The sequence below is a fragment of the Cheilinus undulatus genome, linkage group 15 (genome assembly GCF_018320785.1).
Source record: "Cheilinus undulatus linkage group 15, ASM1832078v1, whole genome shotgun sequence".
Taxonomy (NCBI): domain Eukaryota; kingdom Metazoa; phylum Chordata; class Actinopteri; order Labriformes; family Labridae; genus Cheilinus; species Cheilinus undulatus.
The window spans coordinates 19672089-19696278 of record NC_054879.1 but is presented as its reverse complement, the minus strand read 5'-3'; the positions used below and the strand labels follow the sequence as shown (position 1 = coordinate 19696278).

At 41.3% G+C, this 24190-nt stretch overlaps 1 protein-coding gene across 1 annotated transcript; it reads left to right on the top strand.

Annotated features, from left to right (window-relative positions):
- The first annotated feature begins 1001 nt into the window (after positions 1–1001).
- Positions 1002–23121, top strand: LOC121522491 (interferon alpha/beta receptor 1b-like). The gene is made up of 8 exons (XM_041806939.1): positions 1002–1163; positions 13149–13269; positions 13464–13651; positions 14111–14271; positions 19815–19968; positions 20866–21023; positions 21145–21314; positions 21725–23121. The coding sequence occupies exons 1-8, from the start codon at positions 1112–1114 to the stop codon at positions 21942–21944; spliced, it is 1224 nt and encodes a 407-aa protein (XP_041662873.1). The 5' UTR covers positions 1002–1111; the 3' UTR covers positions 21945–23121.
- The last annotated feature ends 1069 nt before the right edge of the window (positions 23122–24190 follow it).

Below are 24190 nucleotides of genomic sequence, written 5' to 3'. Positions count from 1 at the left end.
GCTCTGTGGGAGTGTCTATAGTCATACGACCTAAAATATCAAGCATGTCAGAAGAGGGCCACGTAGGTCTAGTTAAACTAAATGGCCAAATGATGACAGTAGGACAGTCTTTATCTCACAGTTTTATTACTAGTAATTTAAGAGACGACAGGTACAGTTTATAATGTTTACCTGAATTTATACCAGGCTGTAAACTTAGTTTAATGACCTGAAACTGAATTACAGCCAGTTTATTTAATGTGATAAACATATCAGTTTTATTTCACTTTTTTTTTTTTTTTTTTTTTTTTTGGATGTAGTTATTCTGTTTTTCGGGAGTTTGTAGTTTTTTACAGCCATCTACTTCACTATCGTGGTTTCATCAGACTATAAGGGTGTTTTGCTGCTTTGGTTTTAATGTTAAATCTGTGTCTGATTCGGTTTTGGATCACTGTTGTCATATTTGGTCAAGTTATTTGAAATGGACTAAGGGGCCACAGTAAGTGAGAAAGGGTTTGGGTGTGGCCCTGGGGCCATAGATAATGTTAGGGCCCAGAGCCCTCAGGTATGATTAAATTCTAAGCTCTATTTGTCTCCAGTTGAAGGAATTAAGTAGCCTTAATCCGAGATCGACTGAGCTGTCCCAGTCAAAGAAATGACACCGGTATAAACTGGTTTTGATGTCGTCCTTTCTCACTGGAACACGATCGAACTCCTTAAGTAGATTGGTACAATCTTGATTTATACGGGAACGTAGGCTATGCGTCTATTGGACCTTTACTTCAACTGAAATAGCTGATAAAGGACAGATTCAAAGAGTCCCAGTTCGCCTGAATTCACCACACAGAGACATGTTATCTTAAGTGTCTTTGTCTCTGTCTTATTCATTCATTCATTCGTTCTTCTTTTGTCGAATCCTTTCGGCACTGGATATGTGAACCCCTTCTGAATACTCCAGTCCGCTAGGTAGCGCTGTTCAACACCATACCGGGTTTGTGATCACCACGGCAAATAGAGGCAGCAGTAGGCGTTCACTTCAGCTTCCGTCCGCAGAGCCGATTGAAGCCGAGCTGAGTCGATCCAAGAGAGAGACATTAGCGCAAACCTGTAATGGTCTCTAATCACCTTCATCATGTTCCATCTGTCCGTCTCTGTGCTCATCCTCTACCTACAAACCCGTACAGGTGAGCTCTATACCTGCTAAAACTAGCATAACAACGCTAGGACTGGTGTTCCGGGTTATACGTTGCCCGTGCTAGCTGGTGACTTTGAGCTGAACGTCACAGCAGATGATGGAAACAGAAAGTGTTTTCATTATTACAGATGTTTACTTTATTTAATTAAATGTAGTCCTGACATGTTTGATCGACAGAAAAATAAATTCAGAAACATCGGATTGGAGTAATTTAGACTAATATCTGTGTAAAAACCAAGAAGAAAATAAACCGAGAGTCACCAGACAACACGGCCACATTTGGAAACCCTACACCACCTGCTAGCTATCGACATCAGAATCCTCTGCAGCAGCTTAAACCTTTTCTTAAGCTAAAACAAAAACGGATAAAACACGGCATAGTTAACGCTTGGAGTCTGCTTAGTTATGTTGGTGTTTTTTTTCTTCTTAAATTGGGGCCTTAGATTGTCGCGGAGATGACACACAGATGGTCTGTAGAGTTAACCGTGGTAGTTGGAAGAAATGATCACTTTGTTAAATTTTATCGTTATATTATTATAGGAATGGTGTCAACTGATACTTTGATGTATTTGTTGCTAACTTTGATCTGACGGTGACGTCAAAGAGAAACAGAAAGCAAATCCGGATCAAACCTGAGTCCGACTGTAATCCTAAATCCTGGTTCATAGCCTGGATCAGTGAATCAGACTGGGCTCGGATCCTGATCTTGATGAAGGACTACAGTTTTTTTTTTTAACTTTAATTTTTATTAATTTTATCAGAACATATTGGACAGTAATATGTAGAAAACAAAAAGATCTCATTGTTTTACAAGTCAGTAAAAAAGAAAAACGAAAAATTAGCAAGCTGACAGAAAGGTCAGAAGAGAAAGGTTGAACAGCCATGGTTGGATAAGTCCATCTTTAAGGAGAGCATATACATCCAGCATCTTCCAGTTATTGTCGGTTCATGAGTTCCTCACAGTGATTCATAAATTGTCCATTTCCTCCATTTGCTTTCAAAGACAGATTCCTTCACTCGTAAATGATAAGTCATTTTTTCTATCGTGTATACTTTTCTTACAATCTCTAACCAATGCTGTACAGTAGGTGGTTCAGGTTTGTACCAATTTCTTTTTATTGCCTTCTTACTTGTTACCAATAATATCTTAGTTAAATATTTATCCTTATCAGTCACATAAGCGTTTATATCTCCAAGATACATTACTTTGCATTCATTCGGTATAACATATCCCAGAACATTTTTAATTATGTTATGTACATCCTTCCAATATGAACATAATTTCTGACAGGCCCAAAAGATGTGTGTATGGTTTGCTTCTTTATCTCCATATGACCGCCAGCATGTTAGTTGTAACCAGTTTGTTTACTTTTAATTTTGGGTGTAATGAAGTAGTGTGTTAAATTTTTCCACCCGAACTCTCTCCATATCCTTGAATTTGTAGTGGTATGTTGCGTTTCACACATGTTAAGCCATTCTTCTGTTACAATTTCACTACTAAGTTCTCTCTCCCATTTTTGTTTTATGTACACAGTTGAAGAGTCTTTACAATCTACTAATGTGTGGTAGAGTACAGAGATTATCTTGAATCTTTTCCCATTGTACATCTGCACTATTAAATCCAGCAGTCCATTTATGTTCCTGAAGTTTTGTATTTCTTTTGAGAAATAATCTCTTTGCTGGAGATATCGAAAAAAAAAATCTCCATTCTCTAGTCCATATGTCTCCTTAACATCTTCAAAACTCATTATGTTTCCGTTCTTAATTAATGTACACATTGTTTTAATTTCCTTTTCTCTCCTAATTTTTAGTTTTGATCATTTAAATTTGGCTTAAATCTATTGTCATAGGCGAACCAGCTCAACAGTCTCACCTCATTTTCTAACTTGTAATGTTTAATTACATCGAACCATATACAGTGGATATAAAAAGTCTACACGCCCCTGTTCAAATGCCAGGTTTTCGTGATGTAAAAAAATGACAGCAAGACAAATCTGAAACCTTTAAAAGGGAAAAATATAAAATAAAAAACTTAAAATAACCTGGTTGCATAAATATGCACATCCTTAAACTAATACTTTGCTGCAGCACCTTTGGCTTTTATTACAGCACTTAGTCTTTTGGGGTAGGAGCCTATCAGCGTGGCACATCTTGATGTGGCAATATTTGCCCACTCTTCTTTGCAAAACCGCTCCAAATCTGACAGATTGCGAGGGCATCTCCTGTGCACAGCCCTCTTCAGATCACCCCACAGATGTTCGATGGGATTCAGGTCTGGACTCTGGCTGGGCCATTCCAAAGCCTCAATCTTATTCCGGTGAAGCCATTTTTTGTTGATTTAGATGTGTGCTTTGGGTCATTGTCGTGCTGAAAGATGAAGTTCCTCTTCATCTTCAGCTTTCTAACTGAAGGCCAAAGGTTTTGTGCCAACACTGACTGGTATTTGGAACTGTTGATAATTCCCTCCACCCTGACTAAGGCCCCAGTTCCAGCTGAAGAAAAACAGCCCCAAAGCATGATGCTGCCACCACCATGCTTCACTGTAGGTATGGTGTTCTTTTGGTGATGAGCAGTGTTGTTTTTGCGCCAAATATACCTTTTGGAATTATGTCCAAAAAGTTCAACCTTGGTTCTGTCAGACCATAACATATTTTCCCACATGCGTTTGGGAGATTTCAGATGTCTTTTTGCAAAATTAAGCCGGGCTTGGATGTTTTTCTTTGTAAGATAAGGCTTCTGTCTTGCCACCCTACCCCATAGCCCAAACATATGAAGAAGATGGGAGATTGTTGTCACATGTACTGCACAGCCAGTACTTGCCAGAAATTCCTGCAGCTCCTTCAGTGTTGCTTTCGGCCTCTTGGCAGCCTCCCTGACTAGTTTTCTCCTCTGTATTCAGTGTTTGGAGTCGTATAGGATCCATTTCATCTTGTAGTGTTTTCATTTGTTTAACATTTCCTAAAAGGGATTGGATTGGGATGCCTGCTAAGGTCATCTCAATGTCCTTCCACTTAGCTTATATTCTTTATCACACCATTTGATTATTGGTCCAAGTTGGGCAGCATGATCGTAATCTCTTAAATTTGGCAATGACATGCCACCCTTATCCTTATTTATTTGAAGTGTACGATATTTAATTCGTGGTTTTTTTACCATTCCATATAAATCTAGAGATCAACTTGTCCCACACTTTAAACTTTTCCTGTGGAATCTTGATTGGGAGAGATTGGAAAAAATACAACAGTCGGGGCAAGATGTTCATTTTTATCACTTCAATTCTTGAGCTAAAATCTAATGCCAAGGTTGACCACCTTTCAATGTCTCTTCTAATTTGAATATGAATTTGATCATAATTTGTTTTATAGAGATGAGAGTATTGCTTTGTTAAAGTTACACCCAGGTATTTCATCATAGTTGAGTCCCATTTTAGTGCATAATTTCTCCTAATTTCCAAAGAAGGGTTGTAGTTGAAGGCCAAAATCTGTGTTTTATTCACATTAACTTTATAACCTGAGTGATTACTATATAGGTTGATGAGATCCATTAGGTGGTCAAAGCAGGCATCAGGATTCTGTAAATATATTATGATGTCATCTGCAAATAGACTTATATGTTTTTGTCCTGTGATACTAATTCCTCTCAATTCCTTACTCTGCTGTATTGCTTGTGCTAGAGGTTCAATATATAAGGGGAACAAAAGAGGGGATAGACAACATCCTTCACGTGTGCCCCATTTCATAGTATTCTCTGAAAATATTTTCTACTTCTATAGCATCATGTCTCAGCTGTCCTGAGTTAAGATCTCTGATTTTTTGTGTCGTCTTTAAGGTTTGTTGTTTGCGGAGTCGCCTTGCTAATAATGTGGTAGCTTTAGGGCCAATATCATTATATTCCTGTTTAACAAATCTTTTTTCAATTTCACTTCTCAAGGTATCCTCTATTTCTTCTTTGGTATTCTTTATTTCTTGTAACAGTTGATTGTTATGCGTAGTTTGATGTTTACATTCTAATTCTTTTAATTTTTCAACTAGGTTGAGGTATGTGGCCTGCCTGACTTTCTTTTGCAATGAGGTTATAGCTATTGATTTCCCGCGTATGACCGCCTTTAGTGCATCCCATAGCATAACTGTATTGGTATCCTCTGTATTGTTTTCCTCAATGTATCTTTTTATTTCCAGTTTAATTTGCTCTGTTGTTTTTTTTATTACACACACACCGTTGCTCTCTTCATACTGCGCATGTGTCGGCGTCGGCGTGCTGTGTCAAACCTCCCGGCTGCTCTGTCATACGGTTACGTTTTCGGACGTTTTTAACGGGTTTTAAGCAACAATTTTTTTTTTCTGACTGCTGGATAGTCCTAACTGTCAACCGTCTCTTTGTGTGTGGGAGGAATTTTAATATTCGGCTCTCTGGATCCTAAAGTTTTCAGGAGTAACTAACAGTGAACACTCTCAAGGGGCCATGGCTCCACTCACCTCACTGCCTAGCTGTCAGAGCTGCGCCGATCTCAACAAGAAGATCTGCGAATTGGAGCAAAGAATCTCCACTCTCTACAAAATCCAGGACGCCGAGAAGCACTTGGATACAATCATTTTTGGCGCGGCTCCTGCTTCCTCAAGCGCTGAGTTGGAGGACACAGCCCCTGTTGCGTCTTCCTCTGCGGACATAGCTCACACATTTCATTGGAGCAAAACCCAAAGCATCAGCCTGCTCTTCACTTCTCCATCTTTCCGCGGAGACGCGGCCAGCTGTCGACCGGCATGGAGTGAACTCCCCGCTAAACTCCACACCACGTCAACCGGGGCCCTGGACTGCTGCACGGAGGGATAGGCACCACGCAGCGCGCCCGTCTCTTCCTCCTTCTCCTTCATCCCGGGATGTCCCACTGGCCAACAGGTTCGAGATCCTAGACATGCAGGATTTTCCTCCGCTGGGGGAACAACCAAGAAATCGGGTCCCATCATCCTCGTCAGCCTCTCGACGCCGGCTGTTGAGAGAAGCAGTGTCCAGAAGAGGCTCTGCTGGACTCGTTTCCCTTGCTAAGGCTGGAGGCTCTCCTGCAAAGTCCGCCTTGGGACCCTTGCTGCAGCACCCAGTGGCTGCAGCAGCACATCCACCGTCGGTGTCCAGGGAGCCGGTGACACCGCCTCCGTCCACAATTATAATTGGAGATTCCATCATAAGGAATATAAAGTCAAAGCTGGCTGTAACTTTCTGTTTTCCTGGAGCTGCTGTCTCTGACATAGTTCGTGTCATCCCTGGCCTGCTTGCAGACCACCCCTCTGTGAAGAAGGTCGTTGTTCACGTCGGCACGAATGACACCAGTCGGCAAAAATCCGAACTAACAAAAAGGGATTTTTCTGAACTCTTCGAACTGCTGCAGGCCAGTGAGCGGATCATTTTCATTTCTGGCCCAATTCCTACGCTGGGTCGGGGAGTGGGTAGCTTTAGCAGGCTCCTGAGTCTGCACAAGTGGCTTCACTCTCAATGTAGAGCGCTAAACTTTACATTTATTGCGAACTTTGATTTATTTTGGCTGCGCTCTGCTTTCTTCAGAGGAGATGGGTTGCACCCAAACAACCTAGGTTCTCGGATGTTGTCATCAAACATATTCTACCATACTCTGTCCACACAAGCATGACTTTTGACAGCTCCTGCCCCCTCTATGAATACTCACTCCTCATTGGCCAATAGTCTTTCCCTTACCCTGTCACCTACAAATATATTTAGCCACGCCCCCCTCTGCTGGTTACACAAGTCATAACTTCCTCCAAAAACTGATCCTCCCAAATGTGGTCCTTGTGTTGTCACACCCAAACAACTCTCTCATACTTCCCAATCTGCTTCTAATATAAGCCCAGTGTCATCTACCCTCACCCCTTTGTCCATTCCTGTGATAATTACTGAAAGACCTGATGAACCATATTATACACCAACTGTTTTGCCTCATAGTAGTAACAGGAACAACTTAATTCCTATAAACCCTGCCCCCCTTTCTGTGCCCTATGCCTCAGCTCCTCTCAGGGTTGCACTGGTGAATGCTCGCTCTATATCTAATAAATCATTTCTGCTCAATGACATAATCCAATCCAAAAATCTAGACTTCATGTTTATAACTGAAACCTGGCAAAGGACCAATGAAGATGCCCCCCTAATTGAGTTATGCCCTCATGATTTCTCCTTCATAAGCTTGCCCAGAACTTCTGGCCGTGGTGGAGGACTTGCTGCTGTGTTTAAAAATAATTTTTCTTGCTGTTTGGTGAACACTGGGTCATTTTCTTCTTTTGAACTTCAAATGATTAAAATTGGCCATTCTAACCCCTTTTATGCCATTTTAGTCTACCGCCCACCTGGCCCAAATAGTTGTTTTTTAACTGATTTCAGTGATTTTTTGTCCTCCATCTTAAAACTCCCCAGATTTTTACTTCTTGGTGATTTTAACATTCACATTGATGAGGTCTCCGATAAGTTTGCTTCTGACTTTCTAAGCATTACTGAGTCATTTAATCTGACCCAGCATGTAACAGGCCCTACTCATGTCAGAGGTCATACATTAGACCTTGTCTTTACATTTGGTTTAAAAGTTGACTCTGTTGTTTCTGAGGAATTTTTTATCTCCGATCATTATGGTATCTTATTTGATCTGTCCTTCAACCTAGATACTCTGCCCTGCCGTCGAAAAATCAAATCTCGCATCCTTAATCATCTCACTGCAGAAAAGTTTTCTGCGTCCTTTCATTCCTGCCATTTGACATTACTGGGTGATACTGACACACAAGTACAGTCTTTTAATGAGCACTGTCTTTCTGTTTTGGATGAAATTGCTCCCTTAAAATCCAGACTGGCCCCTTCGAAAAAGCCGCCCCCCTGGTTAAATGATAATATCCGCTCCTTTAAGCGAACATGCCGTAAAGTAGAACGGTTGTGGAAATCCACCCGTCTTTATGTCCATCATCAGCATCTAAAAGAGCTTTTAACTGAATTTAATAGTATGGTTAAGGATGCCAGAGATAAGTATTTTGCAAATCTTGTAACACAGAACAGACATAATCCTAGAGTCCTGTTTGAAACTATTAATAATGTTGTCTCTTCTCCATCACCCACCCCCCCAATTTCCTCTGATGATGAGTGTGAAATATTTCTTTCCTTTTTTGTTAGCAAGATCAATGACATCCAAGCACAAATCACTCCATCTTTTTCTTCTGCTGTTCCCTGCCCACCTCACCAAACAATCCTGGACAAGTTCTCTCCCATCTCCCTACAAGATCTAAAGAATCTGGTTAGAACTATGGAAATTTCCTCTAGTCCCTTTGATATATTGCCCACCCAGCTACTAAAATCTGCAATAGATTCCATTGGCCCATACATTCTTTCAATTGTCAATAAATCATTAGAATCTGGTCACGTTCCTTCATATTTTAAACATGCAGCCATTCAACCACTTCTCAAAAAAACAAACCTGGACCCCTCTCTGCCCCAAAACTATAGGCCCATTTCAAAACTACCCTTTATTTCTAAAATTCTAGAAAAAGTGGTTGCCAAACAACTTACAGCTGCCTTGGACACTCATAACATCCTGGATAAGTTTCAGTCTGGTTTTCAGTCCCATTCAACCGAATCAGCCCTTCTTAGAGTTTTTAATGACCTCCTGATCAGCTGTGATGAAGGTAAATGTTCTGTGTTGGTTTTATTGGATCTCAGTGCAGCCTTTGACACTGTGGATCATATTATTTTAGTTGATAGGCTGAAGCAGTGAGTGGGCATTTCTGGCTCAGCCATTGATTGGTTTTCCTCTTACCTGTCAGAGAGAACATTCTCAGTCACTGTTAACAGCCACAGCTCTTCAAATTCCCCCCTGGTCTGTGGAGTTCCCCAAGGTTCGGTCCTTGGCCCAACATTATTTTCCTTGTACCTGCTCCCACTCAGCCACTTAATCAACAGTTTTAAAGACATATCTTATCATTGTTATGCAGATGACATCCAGCTTCATATATCTTTTACACCTCAAAATTACACTAAAGTGTCGGTTTTACTCAGTTGTTTGAGTGCCATTAAAGACTGGATGTCAGACAATTATCTACAGCTAAATGCTGACAAAACAGAGGTCCTTGTCTCGGCCCCAGATGGTTTAGTGCCAGGGATTTTGGAGGAACTTGGTACCCTGTCTACTTATGTAAAACCTGTTCTTCGTAATCTTGGTGTTTCATTTAGCCACTCTCTATCTCTAGATCAACATGTCAATAATCTGGTCCGTTCTTGTTTTTTCCAACTAAGAAATATCGCACAACTCAGACACATTGTTTCTACAGCTCAGATGGAGATGGTTATTCACACTTTCATTTCCTCCCGTTTAGACTACTGCAACTCACTTTTCACCTGTCTTAGTAAAACATCTATAAATCGTCTACAATTAGTACAAAACGCTGCAGCCAGACTACTTACCAAGTCTTCAAAAAGGTCACACATCACACCAATTCTGTATTCTCTCCACTGGCTTCCCATACACTTCAGAATACATTTTAAGATTCTTGTGTTTACTTTTAAAGCCCTGCATGGTCAGGCACCAACCTATATTATGGAGCTCCTAAAACCTTACAATCCCAGCAGGACTCTTCGGTCCTCTGATCAGGGTCTGCTGGTTGTTCCTCACTCCAGACTAAAAACTAAGGGTGACTGTGCATTCAAGGTCATTGCTCCAACTCTTTGGAACTCACTTCCATTGAATTTAAGATCAGCAGAAACAGTTGATTCTTTTAAAAAGCAACTTAAGACCTACTTGTTTGGTCTGGCCTTTACTTAATCTGTTTTGTGTACTGTGTATTCTCTTATTGTACCTTTGCATTAATTGCTTGTGTTTCTTTTACCTTTTTGTAAAGCACTTTGTGACCTCGCTGTTCTTTAAAGGTGCTATAAAAATAAACTTATTATTATTATTATTGTTTATTATTCCTACATTTAGTCTCCATGAAGTAGTTTTCTGTCTGTTGTTCAAGTTAACCTTCAAATGTAATGCATTGTGATCTGAGATGTCAGCCACTCCAATTTTGCACTCTCTAACCTTGTGTAAATCCCAGCTGTTCATAAATATGTAGTCAATTCTTGAGTGGGTATCATGTGCCGTGGAGTAGTGAGTATACTCCTTCTCCAGTGGATAGATTTCTCTCCATACATCGACCAACCCCTGATCTTTCATAAATGTATTCATTAATTTAGTTAAATGGGTTTTATTCCTTCTTGTACTTGTTGTGTCTGTCTTATGATCTAGTACCACATTGAAGTCCCCACCACATATTATAATACCCTCTAAATCTGATTTTATATCTGTAAACAAAGATTTAAAAAAAAGTTTGTCACCTCTGGAGGGGCATAGATGTTAATCAATGTCACCAACTCATTTTCTAGTTTGCCTTTGACAATAATATAATGCCCCTCTTTATCCTTAATTTGCTTCATATATTCAAATTTGGTTTAGTTTTGTATAAGTATTGCGACGCCTCTCTTATGGCTCTACCTACATGTGCTATAGTATGTGTTTTTAAAACCAAATTTCTTAAGCTTCTCATGCTCTTCCGGTGACAAATGTGTTTCCTGAATAAAGATAACTTGGGCTTTAACTTTCCTAATTTTTCGAATTACTTCTTTTGATTGGGTTGTTCAGCCCATTTACATTCATTGACACTAGTGAGGTGCTACTCATGATGTTGTATCCTCTCCTAATAACCAAAACATGACCATGGCAACCTGTAACAGTCAAACGAACATTTAGCAAAACTAAGGTAAAAACTAAACTTTTAAACGTGTAAACGTGGGCACATGCCCCCCACTCTGCGAGAGTGGGTCGAGGGGGATATCCCATGAAAACAGGGGGCTCCTCACTAGCAAGGTCTGGTCCTACACACATTAACCTCCTAGTAAGATACATTTATGCTGCTACTGATCACATAAGCCTAAAGAGACCTTTGGATATGCACCCATTTAAGATGTGTTATTGTCATCCGTGTGTAATATATACCACCATTGTCCTTAAATTGGTTGTTTACATTTTTCCACAAACCTAACTTAATGTCCATTAATTTCTTTGGAATTCCTGTAGTTTTTGTTTTGCTCAAACAGCAGTGTCTCTTGGATGTCCGACATGCTGCCACAGCATCCCTCTCTGGAGCTGTTCCTCCATCTCCGTCCTGGCTGCCTCTCTCCCCGGTACCTTCACCTCGAGTCCCCTCTTCTAAAGCTCTTTTGCAGCTCTTTTGCGGTCTCGTATGTGCGCGGTCCGCTCTCCCAGTGAATTCGGATTTTGGCCAGGGGTGTTTGGAAACGAATTCCTCTCTCTTTCAGTGCTTTTTTAATGCCGGCATATTCCTTCCTCTTCCTCTCCATGTTTTCCTCCTCGGTGTCCGACATACCTCCGTCGTCCTCTCTGGTCAGTTCGGGTTGTTCAGTCAGGTTTTTGTTGTTTTTCAGTCTCCTTGATTGTCTTCCCCCTTCCATTACTTTCTTAAGCACACTATTAACTTTGCAATATTTGAATTGGGGATTTTATATCGAGTTTCGATTGGGAGCTAAAAGTTTATGCTGCCATCTTGGATTCTGCCACCTAGCGGTCTCCGAAGGACTACAGTTATTATTTATTTATTTAGATTTATTTAACCAGGAAAACTTCATTGAGATTACAAATCTCATTTAAAAGAGTGTCCTCGCTAAAACAGGCACAATTAACAGAGTTACAGACATGAAACATTAAACATGAAAATGCTACAAAACTCAGATCAACCAATCCTGAATCACAGACTACAGTAATCCTAAATCCTGGTTCATAATCTGGGTCAGTGAGTCAGACTGGGTCTCATTCTGATGGACTACATTAATCATAGCCTGAGCCAAAGCCTCCTCTGACCCTGAACCGGAGCATTCACTGACCCCAAATCAAAGCAGTCTAATCCCGAATCGGACTGTGCTCTGACCCTGAATCAGCGCATCCTCTAACCCCAAATCAAAGGGTCCTCTGACCCTGAACTGGAGCATCTTGTTACCCTGAATCGAAGCATCCTCTGACCCCAAATCAGAGTGTCCTCTGACTCCAAACTAGAGTGTCCTCTGACCCTTAATCTGAGCATCCTCTGACGCTGAATCAGAGCGTACTCTAACCCTGAACTAGAGCGTCCTCTAACTCTGAATCAGAGCCTGGAAAAATAGAGCCCCTCTCACAGGTGGCTCCTCTTTTATAACCAGAGTCTAAAAAACTGAATCCAGGGTTCAGTGTAGTGAAGACCAGTGAGATTTCAAGTGTAACAGACTCCCTTTTTTCGCTCTTCCAGGAAAATCCTGATAATGACAAAGATATGTTTTATTTTTAAGTTTGTTTTGGTTCCTTTCTTCAGGGTCTTGTGATACAGTGGGAACTTCTCTCTTCTGCTTTTTAAACCTCCTCTAACTACAGATTGGGGCACTTATGCATTGTGGAATGTTTTTGACCAGCAGAGTAATGGATGGTGCAGCTGTACCTGTCTGATACATTTAGTTCTTGGTGTAAATTCAAGATAAATCTATTTAAAGGTGTGAGCGGAGAACCGCACAGAGGAAGTGAGAATCACAGGTCTTCGTAGTTAGACATGTTGTCAGACTGATATGGACAACTCATGTCTTGTCTGACATCCAGGGCTTCCATCTATGCAGGTAGAGGTGTTATTGATCGCTGTATTAGTTATGATCAATAGCTCCCTATCTGACCCAGTACTATCACATTAAGATGAGTTAACGTTTACTAATGAGGAAAAAGGCTTTTTTAAACCTTATGAGTCCGTAATAATCTTATATGCTCTCAGTACAACACTAATACTGTTCATTAATTTATTTATCATTGGTTTCATCATTCCAAATCTTTTTTATGTGATAAATAGGTCAGAGCTAAGGGGTTAACAATATCAGCTAATTGAGCAGAGAGGTAAGGATTGAACACTATGTTTGTGTATGTCAGTGTTTTCAGAGCTGGCTCCTCCTCATAACGTCTCCATGGTGACCATGAACACAAACTACACTCTGACCTGGGACTATGACTGGAACGCTGTAGGGGTTACCTTCAGCACAGAATACATACCGTGAGTTTGATTTTTAACCATGCTAATTTTAAACCAAGCCTAAATCAACCATGTAACCCCTCAAAATTTACCCTTTAATCATGCCTCTATCACCCTTTTAACCTAGCCTAAATCAAGTCTTTAACCACCCCTACGGTCTAGGCCATAGTCTTTGTCATGGGGATTTTTCATTTTGTCCATTGTCACGGAAACAGGAGGTTCAAGCTGGGCTCAAAGAGGGGTGTCAAGTGGCAGCCAGCCTGTGAGGAGTCACCACGCAGGTTATGTGACCTTACACCTTGGGACCTGCACTACCTGAGCTTCTACATCCTGAGAGTCCGAGCCAACGCCAATGGGAGCCAATCAGAGTGGGTGATGAGGGAGTTCTGCCCGGATACAGAGGGTGAGGGGGAGAGAGAGAGAGAGTGTGTTTTTTCAGGCTGAAACTTTCTGTTCACAGGAAACACCTTCAGATGGAGTCATGTGACCTCTGGTAAACCAGAAGAAACACAACCTGAAATCTGTCTGGTCACAATTGGCAGCTGTATTTCTGTGTTCTTCAAAATCCAGGGTTGCTGTATTCTTCAGTGTCTGTATTCGTGCACCTGTCAGGAAATAATCAATGATAATCATGTATGTATTTTAATACAGGTAGTGTATCTGTGTATTTCTTTGTGTACGTTCTTATGTTCCTGCTGCTGAGTGGCGCCATCTGTAAAGAACCAATAGAGATATTGATCTGCTCTCACTGTCGTTGGTTTGAACATTATAGCTCCTAATTGATAGGTGATTGCTGCTAAATTAGTGACCTTTATTAACCGTATTAAATCAGTTGTCTCTCCTGCGTCCTGTCTCTGTACAGCGTCTCTTGGCCCTCCGTCCTCTGTGGATCTGTCTCCAGCAGGAAGTGACCTGGACATCTTCATCTCTGACCCTCTGACCAGCAGGAACACCTCCATGAGGGAACACCTGGAAGAACTATACTACTACATCCTATACTGGGAGAAACCTGAGGATGCAATGGTGAGAAGCACCCCCAATGACGGACCGTCTCCCCTCTCTTGCAGCGTCCTGTTATCCACACCTATTGCATCATTAGTGAATGTCCACCTACTCTCCCCTCCAAAAGTATTGGAACAGTGGGCCTTTATTTCTTTATTTTTGCTGTAGACTGAAAACATTTGGATTTGACATCAAAAGATGAATGTGAGACAAGAGATCAACATTTCAGCTTTTATTTCCAGGTATTTACATCTTGATCTGATACACAACTTAGAAGATAGCTTTATTTGTAATGGAACACCAAATTTTTGGGTGAGCAAAAGTATTGGAACAAAAAGACTTAAATAGATTAACGTGAATAAGACTTAATATTTAGTTGGAAATCCTTTGCTTGCAATACCTGCATCAAGCCTGTGACCCACTGACATCACCACACTTTAGCATTCTTCTTTTGTGATGCTTTTCCAGGCTTTCACCGCAGCCTCTTTCAGTTGTTGTTTGTTTTGGGGGGTAACTCCCTTCAGTCTCCTCTGTAGTGATCAAAATGCATGCTCTAGGGTTCAAGTCTTTGAGATTGACTTGGCCAGTCCAAAACCTTCCACTTCTTGCCTCTGATGAACTCCTTTGTTGTTTCAGCAGTGTGTTTTGGGTCATTATCTTGCTGAATGATGAAGGATCTCTCAATCAGTTTGGTTGCATCTTTCCCTAAATTTGCAGACAAAATGTTTCTGCAGACTTCAGAGATCATTTTGCTTCTGCCATCATGTGATACATCATCAATGAAGATTAATGAGCCCGTCCCAGAAGAAGCCATGCAATCCCAAGCCATGACATTTCCTCCACTGTGTTTCACAGATAAGCTTGTTTGTTTGGGATCATGAGCAGATCCTTTCTTTCTCCAAGCTTTCGACTGTCCATCGCTTAGTTAAAGGTCCATCTTTGAGGGTGGTTTCTGACTGTTTTTGGCAAATTCTAGCCTGGCCTTCCTGTTCTTCTTGCCCGTGAGTGGTTTGCATCTTCTGGTGTAAGATAAGATAAGATAGACTTTAATGTAGCCTCTGTACTTTTGTTTTGTTAATTAAGTCTTCTGTGAACAGTAGATGGTGATACCTTCACTCCTGACCTCTAGAGGTTGTTGCTGATGTCACTCACAGTTGTTTTAGGGTCTTTGTTTACAGCTCTCACAGTATTTCTGTCATCAACTGCTGCTGTTTTCCTTGGTCTACCCGTGCAACGTCTGTTAATGAGTACACCAGTGGTTTCTTTCTTCTCAAGGACATTCCTTATGGTTGTACTGGATATGTCTGTGCAGTGACTCTGATTGATTTTCGATCTTTTCTCAGCTTCACAGTTGCTTGTTTTTCACCCATAGACAGCTCTCTGGTTTTCATGTTGCTTACACCTCTAACTGTAAATGCAGTCTGCAAAGGCAAAACCCAAATCTGACACTGATTGTAGACATTCAGCACTATTTACTGTGTGAATAATCAATGCAATAGGGTTAATTGATATGAGCGTTCGCAAAGGTTACACACACATTTAAAGATCTAAACAGATTATATTTATTCATCTTCTGTCTGTGTTGTGGTCCTAATCTAGGTCATGTGACCCCCTCTTCAGCTGTTGGTTGGCTCTCTGTTATTTTAGCTGTCTCTGCTCCTACCTTCGCTATTTTCAGACATTTTTACAGAAACACGTGGATGCTGCCGTATAAAAAACACAGCAGACAGGAAAATGCGGCTCCATGCGAACAAGTGTTTGTTTTTCATGTGCTGCTGTCATGAATACAGGAAACTCCTCTGTTCGGCATCAAAAATAACCCGCACAGGTGCTCTGAGCGATTTCAGAACAGGAAACAGGAAACAGGAAGCAGAAACTGTGTGTGTGTAAAACCAGAATATAATGTTGGTGTGGAAAAATGTAACCAACCTGAAAGTAGAAACGCTTCCTATGGTCCCAGCATGGTTGTTAAAGCAATTTGTTAATTACAGCGCCCCCCTCTGGACACAGCAGCTGTCAGAGTGAATCTGAAGTGAAATAGATCTCTTGAAGGCACACAGAGCTTCATTTGACTCTTAGTGTTAAAAATAAATTTTTCTCTCTAGGGCTGCAAGCAGCACTGAGGGGCCTTCAAGCCACAGCAAATACAGGAGTGTTGGAATAACTGGGTGTAAGCAACCGGTGCCTAGTGCTGCAGCAGAGCACAGAAAAAATGTCTGACTCCTAGGAGTATTATTTATCATGTGAAATGAGGAAAACACAGGACATATGATGCCTCTGCTTTCTTGCAGTAGGTGGCACATTAGCAACAACATGTAATACACATTTAAATATGTAGAGTGGCAGACCCTAATCATGTGAGATTTGATGCAAATCAGAAGTTTCATACAAGAGTAACAGTGACTTCCTTTGAAACTGCGAGATAACAAATTGCTTGCCAGTACACCATGTTCCAAATTATTATGCAAATGAGGTTTTTCTCTGATTTTCCTAAATAGTCGATGCAAATGACAGTCAGTATAATTTTCAAGTCATCAACTGTCAACAAACCTCCCAATGATAACTTTTTCAAAAATAAAAAAACTCAAAATGCACTGTTTCAAATCATTATGCACAACAAAGTTTCAAAACATTTTTTAGGTTGTAAAGAACTGAAAATGGTCATTTGTTGAATTTGCAGCATTAGGAGGTCATATTTACTGAAATCAAAAGTTATTTCAATCAAAAACATCTTAACAGGCCAAGTTATGAATGTTAACATAGCTCTTCTTTGATATCATCTTCACAATTCTTGCATCCATTGAACTTGTGAGTTTTTGGAGAGTTTCTACTTGAATTTCTTTGCAAGATGTCAGAATAGCCTCCCAGAGCTGCTGTTTTGATGTGAACTCCCTCCCACCCTCATAGATCTTTAGCTTGAGGATGCTCCAGGGGTTCTCAATAGGGTTGAGGTCAGGGGTGGATGGGGGCCAGACCATGAGTTTCTCTCCTTTTATGCCCATAGCAGCCAATGGCACAGAGGTATTCTTTGCAGCATGTGATGGTGCATTGTCATGCATTAAGATGCTTTTGGCACAGTTCTTCTTTCTGTACCATTGACGAAAGTGGTCAGTCAAACACTCTATATACTTGGCCAAGGTCATTTTCACCCATTCAGGGACCATAAAGGGGCCTACCAGCTCTCTCCCCATGATTCCCGCCCAAAACATGACTCTGACTCCTCATTGCTGGTGTGGCAGCCTTGTTGGGACATGGTGGCCATCCACCAACCATCCACTACTCCATCCATCTTGACCAGCCAGGGTTGCACGGCACTCATCAGTAAACAAGACTGTTTGAAAATGAGTCTTCATGTGTTTCTGGGCCGACTGCAGCCGTTTCTGTTCATGAACATTGGATAAGGCGGCCGAGTAGTAGGTTTATGCATGACTGCACGCTTCTGGAGGATCTTACACCTTGAGGTTCGTGAGACTCCCAAGGCACCAGGAGCATCAGATACCTGTCTGCTGCTTTGTAATGGCATTTTAGCAGCTGCTCTCTTAGTCCGATGGATTTGTCTGGCAGAAACCTTCCTCATTATGCCTTTATCTGCACGAACCCATCTGTGCTCTGAATCAGCCACAAGTTTCTTCATAGTACGATGGTCACACTTAAGTTTTTGTGAAATATCTCACGTTGTCATACCTTGTCCAAGGCATTGCACTATTTGATGCTTTTCGGCAGCAGAGAGATCCTTTTTCTTTCCCATATTGCTTGAAAGCTGTGGCCTGTTTAACAATGTGGAACATCCTTCTTAAATTATTTTCCTTTAACTGGGCTCACCTGGCAAACTTATTATCACAGGTGTCTGAGATTGATTTCAGTGATCCAAAGAGCCCTGAGACACAATACCATCCATGAGTTTAAATAACAAAAGAAATTGAATGTTTATGACACTCAAATCCAATCTGCATAATAATTTGGAACATGGTATAAAGAAATGGCCCAATTGTGACACATGCTGTTGCCAGTAGGCTTGCAACATTAAAAAAGATGAAATTAACCTTTAAATATGTAGATGGGCAGACCTTGATCCTACATATGAGAGTTTTGCATACTTCCTGTCAAACTGCCGAGATATTGAAATGCTCACCATCGCCATTGAGACATCCTTCAATGAAAAATATCTGTGTTCAGGCCAAGTATTTAGGCCTTTCTTTCGAAATCAGAACTCAAGGTTAAGCCCAATAAAAGGATTGAAGATATGACCCATTTGTGACACTTCCTGTTGCCAGTAGGGGGTGCTATGATGAGATGTTTGAATGTGTGAGTGTTCAGTGTGATACTGTTGTCTTGCAAGAAAGAGCAGAAGATCACAGAATATTGTTTACCAAAGTTATAATAGGTTAAAGTCATTTGGCACAGTCAAAAATACCTGATTTTGAAATAGAGATGAAGCTGGTGGACTTCTTGTTGGGGTTGGGCATGGGCCCAAGAGGCTTTTAGTATGTGTCTGATGATGACCTATATACAGATCAAAAATCATAGGCCTAGGCTGAATGGTGTGTGGGGGCTGAATATTCAAAGGGAAATTTCAAAAAATCAGAGGGTGAAATGTTCAATTGCCAAAAGGGGGCACTGTAATGATAATGTAATGATATTGGTGTATGAATGCATTTAGGATCAATGTGTGATCATCCCTGTAATGTTTGGTGATAATTGAAATTAGCATTAAAAAGTTATAGGGCATTACTGGTGTATTGCCACTATGACAAAATGTACAAAAGTAGTAGTGGGGGTAGTTTAAGTTTGGACTCCGCTCACAGCCCACCCTTTGGTGAACACTCACAGCTAGCACAACTGTAGATCTCCAGGTTGTCTAGTATGAGCAAAATATTTCTGGAGTTGATCGCTAAATTCCTTTGGACTAGTTCATTAAAATACATACATTGCTCAAAAACGCTCAAATGTGACCTTTAGCCGTTTATAGTGCAATTCCTTGACTTTAAGAGGATGGCCCCTGTGGACTTTTTCTTTTGTCTTATCATGATACATACATCTTCGCTGTAGACCAAAAACATTTGGGTTCATTTGAACCCGGGCTGCCCATGTACATGGGTAGCGCCTTAAACCACTCAACCATCTGCGCCCCCGTTTCTCACCTTCTTGATGGACTTTCACAATTCCAACAAAATACCAAAATTACCACTGGGGATCAGTTTGGTGAGTTTTTGACCATGTTAAAGCCCCCAAATTAGTGATTCTTCTGACAGATAAATGACACACAGAGACACAGTAGGGTTGTTACTGACCCTAGGTCGGTGCTTGGGCCGTTATTATTCACATGTAGTTCAGATGAATTAATTTGTGGCTTTTCAGTCCTGGATGTCTGCATTTGAAGGAGAGTTCAGGTTTCACGTTTGGCAGGGAAACACCTTGTTTCTAATGAAGAGCACAGACAGTAAAAACGTTTATATGATGGTATCAGCTGGAAACCAGCCATAAAATGACATATCACTGAAATCCAGAATCATGAGACCCTGTCCTAAAATAACACGTTAAAGGGTTTTTGTTCTGTCTGTCAGGCGGTGAGGCATCACTCAGTAAGCAGCAGTGTGAACATGGTCACCCTACCCGGTCTGAAGGCCTGGACCTGGTACTGTGTGAGCATCCAGACACGCTATGACTTCTACAACAAGAGCAGCAGCTTCACTGCCCCACTCTGCATGCAGACCCAAGGTGAGTCACAGTCAAAACCAGATCCAGTTCTCATCCAGTCCTAACTATAAGATTTATCAAAGAAGAGCATTTTAAGACTATAGCAGACTAACGAAAGACTGGTCCAGGTCTGAGCCAGTCCCAACTTTAAGATTTATCAAAGAGGAACATTTTAAGACTATAGCAGACTGGTCTGGTTCTGAGCCAGTCCTAATTTAAAGCTTTATCAAAGAGGAAAGTTTTAAGACTAGAGCAGATTAGCTAAGGACTGGTATTGGTCTGACCCAGTTCTAACTAAAGCTTTATCAAAGAGAAAAGTTTTAAGACTGTAGCAGACTAACTAAGGACTGGACCCGGTCTGATCCAGTACTAACTATAAGCTATATCATAGAGGAAAGATTAAAGACTATTGCTGACTAAGGACTGGTCCAGGTCTGATCTAGTCCTACTTAGAAGCTTTATCAAAGAGGAACTTTTAAAGACTCTAGCAAACTTGCTGAGGACTGGCTCAGGTCTGGTCCCGCCTAACTATGAGCATTATCAAAGAGGACCGTTTTATTACTTTTGTGGACTTACTTAGGCCTTTCAGACTGGCAGGGCTCCATGCTGGTTCCGGTTCCTGAACCTAATTCTGAGCTGGCTGATGCGTTCAAACTGAAAGAAAAAAAAATAGGTTCTGAACCTGAAAAGTTGGTTCTCAGCTGGAGCCAATGATAGTTGGTTCTCTCTTGGGAACCATGACATCATCAGTGGGTGTATCCCTTTTTAGGTCGTGAAGGGCAGAAAATGTAGAAAAAGGGATCTGCTGGGGAGACAAAATGTTTGGTTGTGATGTTGTAACTGAATGTGGTGATACATGTTCTTCATATCCTCCCACTTTGGTCCTGCCTAAACATCTTTCTTCTCTGTGTGTCTCAGGCACTCTTCCCTGGTGGCAGATCTTCCTCTTCTTTCTGGCATCTCTGCTCTTCTTTTTTGTCCTTGTCTTGTTGTCTCTCGTCATCTTCTTCCGGTGTTACCGAACGATAAAGAACACACTGTACCCGTCCATTACACTGCCGTCATACCTCAAACAGGTGAGTGTACAGATATCTGTTTATTGATCACTGTTTATTGATGTCTGATCAGGTAGTTGATCACTCAGAGGTTTGACCTCAGACTCTCTCATGTTGACCATGTCTGACCCCGCCCCTTCAGTACCTTCAGGATTCCCCGGGCTCTGACGTGCCCCGTCTCCTCACCCCAGACTCAGAGAGTGAACATCTGTGTAAGGTCTCCATCTGCCCTGAACCTCCAGTCCTGGAGATCCACTGGCCTCCAGCAGAGGCCCTTGAGGAGCCCACCCCTGGCCATGAGCCCGACATCAGGTCAGCTTAACATCTGTCTAAATGGGCGGGGCTACCTTCTGTGATGGTGTCATCTTCAGTCATGTTGAATCATCAGATCTTTGTTAGTCTGCCATCTTAGTTGTCAGCCGCTTCTCAGCTGTTTCTGTCTAAATTGTTGCAATTACAATTGTTCTTGGTATACACATGTTTATTTCCTTTATGTGCACTGGAACAACCCAAAAAACAGAGGAAAAAGCCAAAATTGACACAATTTTGCACAAATCTCAAAAAATGGGCCGGACCTCGTCTTCTTCATTGTCTTGTAAACACTGACCTCTCATCGTTGACTTATAAACACTTAACTCTTGTTGTTGTTGCTGTTCTTGTTGTTTTTGTTGTTTTTTAAACACTGAGCTCTTGTCATTTTTAAATGTTTTCCCTTTTTTCAGACACATTCGTCAGGACAGCGGCGGTAGTGAAGACTCAGGTGTTTACTCTTCGGGGGGCAGTTCTTCTCTCAGGCCCCACCCCTCCCTGTCAGGTGAGGGGGGCGGCAATTTCTGTCAAGACACTTTTGACCCTCAACAGGTGAAGATGAGGGACATGACCCCGAGGGTCAAAGTTCAGCTGGTGACCAGTGACAGTGGCGTAATGGATGTGAGGTTGTAGAGATGGAGTAGCATGTTGACTGTGGATCGGAGAGGCACACCGAGCATGCTCCTGATGTCACCTCTCAGCCTGTCAGCAATCAACAGCTGATCCGTGGAACGGTATAACAGTTCATTTTGTTTCCTTCCTATTGAAATTCCGCCTGTTTGAATTTGTAATGATGCTCGTTTTAGACTGATGCAGACACGCGTCCACCTGACTCAGACTGTTAGACACGCCTCCACCTGAGTCAGACTTTTAGACACGCATGCACCTTACTCAGAGCATCAAATGCGAGTTCATGCTCCCACATATGATTCTTATAGAATCTTGGATGCCTCTTCATTTACTCTTTGGTTTTTATTCACCCTTTTTATATGAACATATGTTGTATCCTTCTTAGTGCTGTGATGTCATCAGTGATGTCATTACACAAAGTTATTAACATTTATTGTAAAAAAAAATATCAACAACTTGTCCGTTACCACTAAAACTAAAACCCCAGAAGGCCAACTCATTGATGTTTGAGTATCAGTGATGGAAATCTCCATAACACTTTGCCAGCATTTCAGTGTGAATACGTTGCCAACTTTTTGGTCTCATTTGCATAAGTAGGTTGACACCCAGTGATGGATGATTTTGTGTTTTATCAAAAATTGCAGGGAAACTTCTACACATTGTCTAAATTGCAGACAAACATTGGCAACATTTGAAGAATTTGCTGAAGCCGAAAAGGACTAAGCATTTCCCCTCTTCTCTCATTTCACCCACCTGTCCTAATGTTGCCAATGTTTGTCTGCAATTTAGACCATAGTGGCGGTTTACTCTTGTGAGGTAAGATAAAAAAAAAAACCATCCAGACTGAGCAGACCACGGTGAGGAGTGGATCGTAGTGGATCGACCTATCAGTGTCCTCTGCTTCTCTCATAGCGAGAGGAAAAAAACATTCACCTGTGATGTGACATTGAGACTGAGTGAACTTTAATAACCTTTATTAACCCTGTCACAGAACAAACAGCCTCAAACTATTAATAATGATTATTGATTATTATTATTAATAATGTATGACCCACTGAGGGTTGGTTGGATGTCTGTGTTGCCTCATCATGTTGTACAGTCTGAAAATGTAAATATTGATGTTCTGCTGCAGCAGCTCTGGTTTAAATGAAAATATTAAAAATTCAAAATAAAAATATTAAACCTGTTCATTGTTTACTATGTTTACGCTGTCTCTGTTCTGTTCTCTTTTCTCTTGCAATAACTGGTGATATCTTTCGCATCAGTGTGGAGGAATTTTGGCCCACTGTTCTTCACAGAATTGTTTTAATCCAGCTATATTGGATGGTTTTCAAGCATGAACTGCACGTTTAAGGTCACACCACAGCATCTCTTGGATTGAAGTCTGGACTTTGTTGTGCTCAAAAAAATAAAAGGGAACACTTAAATAACACATTACATATCTCGATGAATGAAACATTCCAGCTGCAAACATTCATTACAGTGGAATGTTTTGAGAACCAAATAACTTAAGAACGATCAATGGAAACCAAAATCAGAAACCCATGAAGGACTAGATTCAGAATCATTCTCAAAATAAAAATGGAAAAAAATCAGATCACAGGCTGATCCAACATCTGTGAAATTCCTCAAAACAACTCAAAATAAAGCTCAGTAGTGTGTATGACCTCCACATGCCTGTATGCACTCCCTACAATGTCTGGGCTTGCTCCTGATGAGACGACGGATGATCCCTCAGGAGACCATGCCCTGATCCAGGTCATTAGTCAGCTCCTGGGCAGTCTAGTGTGACGTGGCGGTGGTGGATGGAATGAGACTTAATGTTAGAAAGGGGCTCGACTAGATTCAGGTCTGGGAAACAGGCAGGCCAGTCAGTAGCATCAATGCCTTTGTCATGCAGGAACTGCTGACACCCTGCTGCCACATGAGGCCAAGCATTGTCATGCATCAGAAGGAACCCAAGGCCCACTGGACTAGGTCTGAGGACCTCATACCGGTACCTAATGGCAGTCAGGGCACCTCTGGCTAGCACACAGAGGTCTGTGTAGCAGTGGCGTTTCCTCCCAGAAGCCAAGCTTCTTCAGTTTTATCAGTTTGTGAATTTAATTTTAATAAAACTCTTCCTTCAGCCATGTACGTGATTTTTCAGTATTGTTTCTTCTCTCTGTTATCTTTCCCATTGCTCATTTTACATCGTGTGAAACAGCGCCCCTCTAAATGATACAGGGAAGCTGTGCAGTAAAAGTACG

Coding starts and splice junctions, on each gene's coding strand:
- LOC121522491 (XM_041806939.1), top strand. CDS start 1,112: ATGTTCCATCTGTCCGTCTCTGTGCTCATCCTCTACCTACAAACCCGT. Junction 19,969..20,865: donor ACTCTGCATGCAGACCCAAG/GTGAGTCACAGT, acceptor TGTGTGTCTCAG/GCACTCTTCCCTGGTGGCAG. Junction 21,315..21,724: donor GGCCATGAGCCCGACATCAG/GTCAGCTTAACA, acceptor CCCTTTTTTCAG/ACACATTCGTCAGGACAGCG.